At 39.9% G+C, this 9,789-nt stretch overlaps 1 protein-coding gene across 3 annotated transcripts; it reads right to left on the reverse strand.

Moving 5' to 3' along the window:
• Positions 1–39: 39 nt before the first annotated feature.
• Positions 40–9,314, reverse strand: NKAPD1 (NKAP domain containing 1). 3 transcript variants are annotated; one of them, XM_082661008.1, is made up of 7 exons: positions 9,258–9,293; positions 8,711–8,740; positions 8,006–8,082; positions 5,857–5,957; positions 4,162–4,311; positions 3,234–3,287; positions 40–2,512 (listed from the first exon to the last, which is right to left on the reverse strand). In XM_082661008.1, exons 3-7 carry the CDS (start codon positions 8,072–8,074, stop codon positions 2,005–2,007), a joined length of 882 nt encoding a protein of 293 aa, XP_082517134.1. In that variant the 5' UTR covers positions 8,075–8,082; positions 8,711–8,740; positions 9,258–9,293; the 3' UTR covers positions 40–2,004. The 3 variants fall into 3 exon arrangements, with proteins under 3 accessions (XP_082517134.1, XP_082517135.1, XP_082517133.1); XM_082661009.1 differs by lacking the exon at positions 8,711–8,740 and having other exon boundaries at positions 40–2,509; positions 9,258–9,314; XM_082661007.1 differs by lacking the exon at positions 8,711–8,740 and having other exon boundaries at positions 9,258–9,314.
• Between the last annotated feature and the right edge of the window lie 475 nt (positions 9,315–9,789).

Genomic DNA, 9,789 nt, shown 5'->3' on the forward strand with positions numbered 1-9,789 from the left:
AATAGTGCAAATGAGAGATCTTAGGTTTTGAAGAGCCACCCTAAGCCATATTTAAGGGGGCTGGAAGAACCATCAAAGCCTTACCCTAAGGCATAGAAGAGAATTTGGGGTTGAGAAAGGTGAAGAACAGAAAACAGCTTTATTGCTTATACAGGACCAAGAAAAGGTAAACATGGCAAAAAACAGAACAGGCAAAATGTGTATTCACTGGGAAGAGGCCTGCTAGTATGAGAGGAAGGGAAGGTCAAGACCCAAACAGAACCAACTTCCTGGAGAAGCCTTGTTCCAATGGCCCATCTTCCTGAGTCTGTGCTTAGAATCAGTACTTTAATAGCACAGAAACTATGCTTTAAAAAAAAAAAAAAACTCCTTCCCACGAAGATTTCACTTGCTCCAAGAACAAAAGAATTGCATTAGGTTAAGAGGTAGTAATTATATAGACTATTCATCCCTGCTTGGGCCACTAATAATCCCAAAGGTAAAAATACGCACCATGGGACATCAACAATTGAGTACCAAAGTATTAATATTTCAAATAAATATCCCAAAAAGTAGCACCTGCTTATAATCAAGGGATAGGGAACCTCTGGCCAACCATGTATTTTATGACTAAGCATTTTATTAGAAATCTGTTCTGTAAAGAGAACAAATTTAATAGTTAAGAACTACAAAATATTATCACCTCATGGAATGTTGTCATAGTCTATTGCTGGTGTCGTACAGTCATGCTACCATGAAGTATTTCTGTATTACACATAGGGAAAGTAAGGCCAGGGAGGTTGACTTACCTGCTCCGGACCTCATAACCAATGAATGGCAGACCAAGACCAAAAGTCTGCGCCTTCAAGCTTTACTTCACCCATGAAGTGACGACCAAGAAAAAACAATGTCACTTGATCTGCCGTAATGAAAATAATTCATGTGTTCTGCCAGCCTTCTTCCAGTGATATTTTGGTTTCTTAAGAATTAACATAGTAGGGATCACAGTATATAGCAAAGGGAAATAACAAGGTCTCTGCTTGGTGCTTTAATCCAAAGGCAGACTAGGAAGAAACGGATATGTCCCTGAGAAGCCTATTTCATTTTGGAACTGATTCAATCTAGTTTCAGGAAAAATCTAAAGTTCATTAACAGATTAAGAAATGAACAAGGAAGACAACACTTAAATAGCTGTTGCTGCCCTGAATCCTGTTCAGAGCACCATTAGCACAACTAATGCCTAATTCTTCCTCATTTGGTTGAGGACTTACCTAAGAGAACTGAAGAAATAATTCTGAACACAAGTGCATTTAAGCAATAAACAATGGAACTAGAAAACCTTTTACTATCCAATTACCATGTTTAGGGGTATACTGAGTGTAGCCACAGACCCTGTCCAACAGGGAAATTTGTCAAAAACTCCTAGTCTCCCAATAACAGCTGTCTATGGATGTTATCATGAATGGAAAATGTTTGTTCTTATGTTCATTTCCTCATCAAGTAAACTGGACCACACCTGTGGGGTCAAAAAAGAGAAAGATCAAAGCACCAAGGCTAAAGACAAAGTCAAGTTGTGGCACCTACTATGTAAACAGACAAGAGCAACATGATGTTCCCTTATCATACCATTGTATACAGCACTAGTTCCAATCCATCTCTTGACCCCCAGCCCTTGCTTTCCCCAAATTCAACATTCCAATTGGTATACCCAGGTCATTACTGGATTCAGCTTTCTGGGTCCTTTAATTTGCTGCATATGCACTCTACGCTAAATGTGATTAATCACAAAAAATAATCTCTTCAAGAAACCTTCATAACAAAATAACCGACTCCCTATTAACAATAAGAGGATCAAGTTTAACAGGCCAAAATAGAAGACAAGAAGTCTGTCAGAATGTATATAGATGGCACAGGACAGCTCTGACCTCAGGCCCCCTGTGCTGAGCAATAGAGTCACTGGCAAATCCCCAAGGTGTAAGAGCTGTAAATATCCAGAGTCATGCAGGAAACATGTTTCTTTCTCATTTAGTCATCCTCTGAACTCTCGGCAGACCTTTCATCTGTAGCCACTTTCCAATTTGTGCGTTTGTTTGTCCTCTCCTGTATTTCACTGTTAACTACAGGGATGTGGGCTTTTTTGTCTCTCTTTTTCCTTTTGGTTTTCTTAGTGTCTCTTTCCTCACTTTCCTCAGAACTGCTGGATGCAGAATCATCTGACTGGGAAGTGTTACACTCTGCCTCTAAGAATAAAGCAGATTTCTTGAGAGATTTTTTCCTGGATTTTTTCTTGCGCTTATGTGGTTGTTTCCTTTTCCTGGTACTAGAAGCCCCAGTTTCTTCTGAGAACTCACTTGAGGAATCTGCTGTTATATCTGTGGCTTCCTTTTTGCTTTTCTTCTGTTTTTTGTGTGACTTTTTTTTCTGCTTTTTTTTGTGGGATTTCTTTGACTTCTTGTGTTTGTGAGATTCATGGGTAGATGATTTTACCTGGGGAGATGTTTTCTTCCCATTGGTAATATCCTGCTGATCACTACTAATAAAAAAGAAAAATTGCTTTACTATAGAAAATAAGTATTTATATAATTTTTATATTCTGCTTTCTAGATGGGAAGTTGGGGTTAACATCTGAATTTTAAATCAAAACTGATATAGTGTTACTATGAGACTTTATCACTGAGTTTTTGTTTTCTCATCTTTAAAATGAAGACAAAAATTCTAATCTGCCATACTGAGTTACTGTATGGAACACTATATATAAAAAAAACCTACATGCTGTAGATAATGCCAAATATCAGGGAAAGGCAAAATACCAGTCATCTCCCAACTACATCTATTATTTCTCTGGTTACATTTTTAATGGCAAATGTTGTATACTTTATAAAAATTACTAACTCGGGACTTCCCTGGTGGTCCAGTGGGTAAGACTCTGAGCTCCCAATGCAGGGGGATCGGGTTTAATCCCTGGTCGGGGAACTGGATCCCATGTGCATGCTGCAACTAAGAAGTTCGCATGCCGCAACTAAGAAGTCCACAAGCTTGCTGCAACTAAACATGCCGCAACGAAGATCCCACCTGCCTCAGCTAAGACCCAGTGCAGCCAAAATAAATAAATAAATACTAAAGTAAGTCTGTAAATCATTTATACATATACATATATCCACTCTTTCAAAAAAAAATTAAGAACTCAATTTATAATTCAGACTGTGTACTAATCTTACTTTCTAACTTTTTTTCAGTAAGTGTACTTGCCTTACCTGTCTGTTTCAAATTCTTCAGGGTATAACTCTTTATATCCACTGTGACCCCATCTGTAAAATAACATTTTAGTACATGTATTGTTAAAGCAATGCATACATTTCTTAAAAATTAAAGACAAATTAGACTTAGGAGTGTACATTTACAGAGACACACAGAACCAAGAAAAAAGAGATATGGTAGAGCCAACACCACATTTATAGCTCGGTAACTTGGTTACATTTTCTGTACTGAATGCTCATTTCAGACACAAAGGATTCCTTTGTCCATTGGTAAGAGAACTTGACATTTTCTTCCTTAAGAAACACTAAGGGGCTTTTATATTCTACTCTTCAGCTGTGAAGTACTTCTCCAAAAACACTTCATAACATAATGCTGTCTACCTTAGGACAACTTTTTTTAAGTAACAACTTTATTGAGATATAATTCATATACCATAAAATTCACCCTTTTGAAGTGTACATTTCAGTGGCTTTTAGTATTTTCAGAGTTGTGCTACCATCACCACTAATTTCAGAACATTTTCATCACCCCCAAAAGAAACAATCCATTAGCAGTCACTCCATTCCTCCATCTCCCGTAGCCCACGGCAATCACTAATCTACTTTCTATCTCTATAGAATCATCATGAGTGGCCTTTTGTGTCTGCTTTTCTCACCTAGCATAATGTTTTCAAGGTTCATACATGTTGTAGCATGTATCAGTACTTTATTTATACTGCCAAATAACATTCTATTACCATCCCATATACCATATTTTTTTATCCATTTATCAGTTGATAGACATTTGGGTTTCCACTTTTCTGGCCATTATGAATAAATATGCTATGAACATTTCTGTATAAGCTTTTGCAGAGATAATTAATTTTTAAAAGTACACATTCTCAGGCCAAATACCATTAATGGTCACAGGAATTTAGTCACAAACCTGTCTGGCATGTTAGCTTCATAATCATGTAACTTCTTGTTCCAGGATTTAGCCTTAAGAAAATCATCATCCAGTGCCCCAGAAATTTCATTCTTTGGCCTCCAATAGTCTCTTTGACTTTCTTCATCAAAACCATCACTACGCATTCGGCTGTAAGAGAAAACAGAAGAACTTTTAGATAGAGAAGCAATCTGTGAGGTTATTTTATGGAATATCATGAACAAAACTCACTGAACAGGCTAAGGGGAGACAAAAACAACCTGATACTTAATGTTAAAAAAATACTTTTTTTTAACATGATCTGTTCCTCTCTATTAATTTGTACAGTTAGGTGTTCAATGAAAATATGATCATCACTACCCGTCCTATTGCAGAGTATAGACGAAATGACTTTTCGACTGTGGCATGCTGTACCTCACTCACTGATCCTCAAAGAAGGAAGCAGAGCATAATCACAGCTGGGGACATTTCAAACTGCCCTAGAGATTCTGAAATACACTCCCTTCCCTGAACATCAGCAACCTGCTGTAGTTAAGTCAGAGTAACAGTGGGAGCAAGGTGTAACCCATGAGTAAGTTGGGGTGGATAAACAGTTGAGAACCACTGACTTAGCCTGTACTTACAATATCCACTAACCAGTCACTAAGCCAGTTAATTGGTTATCAAAAATATTTGAGGACCTCCTATGTGCCTGCCAGGCACTGTTCTAGCTGCTGGGACTATAATGGCAAGTGAGACAATCAGAAACCTGCCCCTAAAGAGATTATGTTTTAAAGACTTATTCATTATGACAGGCATTAATAGTCCACTCCAAAAGAACAATATTTTGTTCCTGGAAATGCTGCTTGTAACTGAATAACCAATATAAAACAAATCATCATCTGCACTAAGTACTTCCAAATTCTCAAAGAACCATCTTCAGAGAGAAAACAGACTGACAAGGTATTTATTTTTATGTTGAGACTCTGCCTTCTTTACCATGGATACCCTGAATACTTTCTTGTCAAAAGCCATTACACACAGCCAATCACACTCCACAAAGTCCACACACTGCACAGGCACACTCTACTTAAATATCTCACTATTAACTATTTCCCTGTGTGGTTTTAGAAATCAGCATTATTACTTTATAATCATTTTTCATACACACAGATCTATACTAACAGGCATATGAGACCCAGGAGATGTTCCCAATACTCAGATATTCCTATACCTCCACAGGTAAGACAACTAAGCCTGCATGATCCTTCATATCCACACTCAAATTATTAAGAAGGTAATGTGAAAGGTTGTGTGACTAAGATAGTAAGAAGATGGGGCAAAGAAAAGGCTGAGAGAGAATGAAAGACTAATAGGGGAAAGGTGTGAATGATCAGCTAAGTGACCATAAGATACCTATAGAAAATCTTAATTTAAAATCCATCAGGTAAGGTCAGAATCCACAGAATCCTTAACGTTTACAATTGTTCAAGGCAAAATTTTTAAGTTCTCCATTGCAAATAAATGCAAAAAGTGGGGCCACATGCATCATAGCCATTACCTTTATGATTGGGTCTAGATTTATTGAAGAGGAAAGGCTTAAGGACTCACAGAACTGAATTCATCTATCTTTAGCATACCATAATGTTTTTAAACAAAAGTTGATGATTCTGAATGAGATGAGAATTATTTTGGTTCTCAGAGTCGCAACTTCACCTTGAACTGCTGGGTAGCATTTTCCTTTTCGCCCCCCGGTACGCATCTTCCATCTGTTTCTCCAGTTCTCTTATTTTCCACATATCTGATTCCTCCTGAATCTGGATTTTTTTTTTAAAGGAAAGAAATAAAAATAAGTTACTAAAAATAACACATTACATCACCAAAAAGTAACTGAAAATACAGTCTGCACTAATTACTGGATTACAAACTGAGTTTTGATGAGGAACCTGGGAAACAAATTCTGGTTTCTCTAGAGTGATTAAACAATCCAATCTAGTAAATCTCAAATATGTAGAATTCTGCAGCAACAAAAGAGCTTTTTCACCCCTGCATAGACAAACTTATCACCTTGTTAACTAAGCAATTATGCTGCAATTAGCAAATGATAATCCCTTATGTTTCTAAAATGCTTTATGATTTTAACTATATCATCTCTCTATTGAACTTTAAGCAATCTTATGAGGAAAGCAAAGCAGGTACCATTATTATATTTTACTGAGAAGAAACAAAAGCTCAGAGATTTTTACCAAAGTCAAAAAGCTAGTAAGGACAGGTCTTGAAACTTTCTAGGCTAAGTCTCTTTTCACAACATAATAATTTTTGTTAAAAACAAAGCAAAACAAAACAAACAGCATGGGAACTGTTAAGAGAATTTCCTGAAAGGCAGAGTATAGCTGCACAAAGAACAATAATAAATTTTATTTCTAAGTCCTCCTGTAATATTTTGTTAAATCTGTCCTAGATTTATCTTTTTTAGCCACTGCTGTCAAATCTAAGCTCACCATCCAACTGGGGTGGTTTATGCAATTGCAGAGGCTGCTTAGGTAACAGTTATACCCTCACTCACAATGAGAATATCAGGTGATATGATAATAATAACATTTGTGGTCAAACTAGTTGTACGGTTCACCAAAGAAAACCAAACAAGGGTGCTTGACCCTTGTTTCATTATATGTGCTTTCGTAGGTGACCTCACCTACACTCATGACTTCTATCATTTCCTATATCAGTAATCCCCAAATCTTTATATCCAGCCTCAACTCTTCTCTAAGACTGAATTGCGAACTATTTGGACATCCTATAAGCATTTCACCATCAAGATGTTCAAAACCAAACTAATTACCTTTCCCATCACACTTGTCTCTTTTCTTTAGTTCCCTAACTCAATTAATGGCACCATCATCATTCACCCAGTCACACAAGGTGGTTATATTTGATTCCGTAATTATCACTATTATCCAATCAATCATCAAGTTCTTTGAACTTTATTGCCTAAATTCCTCATCTTCATCCCTGTCACTGTTTTCAAGTGAACCACTCATCATCTCTCACCTGGAACATTGCAATTGCCTCCTAACTGGTCCCTCTGCTGTTTCAACCCATCTGATCTATCCCCTACCCAGCTAACAAGTCATCTTTCTAAAATACAAATACAATCATGTCAAACCCTGCTTAAAAATATCTGATGGCGGGCTTCCCTGGTGGCGCAGTGGTTGGCAGTCCGCCTGCCGTTGCAGGGGACACAGGTTTGTGCCCCGGTCCGGGAAGATCCCACATGCTGTGGAGCGGCTAGGCCCGTAAGCCATGGCCGCTAAGCCTGCGCATCCGGAGCCTGTGCTCCGCAACGGGAGAGGCCACAACAGTGAGAGGCCCGCATACCACCAAAAAAAAAAAAAAAGTTGATGGTTTCTTTCTTGCCTACAGGAAAAAGTCTAATCTCCAAGCATCACAATCCAACTCAATTTACCATTTGGGCCTCATCCTCTGCCACTACCTCCCACATTCTCTACTTTCTGGATGCATACAATTTCTTGCCCCAAATGCTTCATGTTCCTTGCCATACACTAGTACATGACGTTCCCTCTGTCCTGAATGATCTTTTACACCTGGTAAACTTGATCCTGTTCATCAAGAACTAGTTCAAATAACACCCATTGTGTGAAGCCTTTCCTAATTCCCCAAGGCAGATTTCATTATTCCTTCCTCAGTGCATAAAAGGACTTTGTGTACGTCCGCATTACAATACTTATCAAACTATATTCTAATTATTTTATTGATCTTTGTCTCTTCTAACTGTATCAAAATAATTCCTAGCACACTGTATGCCCTCATTAAGCATGTGGAATAACTAAGTTGTACCTCTCACCTTATTGTGAGCATCTGTGTGCCGGATGACGTTCCTCAGGAGGACTTTCCCCAAGGGAACTCGGGACATTCTTCAATCTGAAATGAATCAATAAGTAACATTTAATAATAATTTATTTTATTACCTTATCTTTTATTACTATGTTATAATGAAGCATGAGATAAAGGAAAGATCACTGAACCAGAAGTCAGAGGTCCTAAGGAATAGTTTTTCCTTCACCATTAAAAGGGGAAAACACCTGACCACACTACTGTGAGGATAAAAGGAGATAATGTTCATTAGAGTTCTTTGAAACTGCACCAAATTAAGTGCTTTCAAGAGACCCATTTTATTTAATCCTCAAAATAACTATGTTTTATGAGGCAAGTATCTTCATTCCTATTTTGTAGATGAAATTCCATTAAAGCCATAACTTGCCCCAGGCCACATAGTCCAAGGCAAACATGGTTCCGACTAGAAATCAACTCCCGAATCCCAAAATTAGTTTGCAATTAAACACCTAGATTTGAGAGTGTCAGGACCACAAATGTCAACAGTAAAAAAAACTGACGCCTAAAAACATTAAATGCAGAGATGCCCTAAATCTCTTCATTCAAGACAATTTTATGTTCTATTTTGTACAGAAGCCTCCAAAAAAATAGATGACAGGGATATTCACGTGTGTAGCCAGCAGGGGCTTTGTGCACCACTCCAACGCTCACTCACCCCTCGATCCTGGGGAAATCAGGCATCTTGCTAGTGTGAGACGAAGAACCACTCCATTACAAGATCTCCTCCGACCCAGAAGCCAAGCAAAGGCAGCTCTGCAGCTTCACCCGAGTCCTTCGTGAAAACGCAGCCTTCCCACCGGTTATTCCGCCCTCACCCGTGGCCCAGGCCACGGCCGCCTTTCCCTCAGCCCAGGCCGACAGGCAAATATCTCTCCGGACTGAGGCCGGAGGCTGCTCCGGCGCGGAATCCGGACGGCCTGGTTGGCTGGGGCATTCCCCGCTCACGCTCCTCTGGGATGGACCCGGGGGTTGGGTTTCGCTCCCCAAAACGGATGGGGGCACTTTGGACGGGTACGACCCTCGACTGGGCCCCAAGATGTATCTAGAGTGGCTGACGGGGGGGTTGGGGCTTCCAAGTGGAAGACAGAGAAAATACCTCCATCTTCGTCACCGGGACCCCTGCCCCCCAGCGGCCACGGAGCTCCCGGTAACCTTCCCTCCAAACGCCCTCCCCACACAAACACACACAAACACACCCATACCGTGCGCCGCAGCCTCGCGTGGCGGGGGTGGGGGAGGAAGCGGTCTGAGAGAAGAGGGTGCCGACTTCCCTTCCAGGCCGGAAGTCGTGCTCTTGAGAAATTCTTCCCACCAACAGGAGTCCCAGAGACTCCCACAGGAGGGTTTCCGGGACACTCTAGAAGTCGACAGGTGTAGAAAGGGAGGCGGGCGCCTTCCTGGAAAAGAAGTGGGTCGGGCTCAGCCGAAAAGCAAGCCCAGCCCCAGCAGAAGCTTCCGGAACTGGATGTAAAAAGACCTTTCTTCCTGGAGCTTTCCGGACTCAATTAGATGTTGTACCAGTCTGGTTACCCTGGTAACAGGCGTCGCCGTTTGTCAAGAAACCGAGAGAAGAGGTGGGTTCGCCGGCCTCTGGAAAGATGATTAAATTTCCCGTTTAGTCTAACCCTAATGTAGTATTTGGAGAACCCAAACTTCTTTTCCTCACTCTGTGGATGCTGTGGGACACTTCTTCATTGAGGGAGGGAGGTTATTCAAGTGGTAGAATATTATTAT

Source organism: Grampus griseus (assembly GCF_964374135.1).
Source record: "Grampus griseus genome assembly, chromosome: 8".
Lineage (NCBI taxonomy): Eukaryota > Metazoa > Chordata > Mammalia > Artiodactyla > Delphinidae > Grampus > Grampus griseus.

What these genes read in the sequence shown, in the direction of transcription:
- NKAPD1 (XM_082661007.1), bottom strand. Translation starts at nt 8,074, where the DNA reads ATGTCCCGAGTTCCCTTGGGGAAAGTCCTCCTGAGGAACGTCATCCGG. An exon ending in ACACAGATGCTCACAATAAG is followed by an intron (nt 5,958 to 8,005) that starts GTGAGAGGTACA and finishes AAAAAAATCCAG; the next exon opens with ATTCAGGAGGAATCAGATAT. An exon ending in GAAGAATTTGAAACAGACAG is followed by an intron (nt 2,513 to 3,233) that starts GTAAGGCAAGTA and finishes CTTTTTTATTAG; the next exon opens with TAGTGATCAGCAGGATATTA.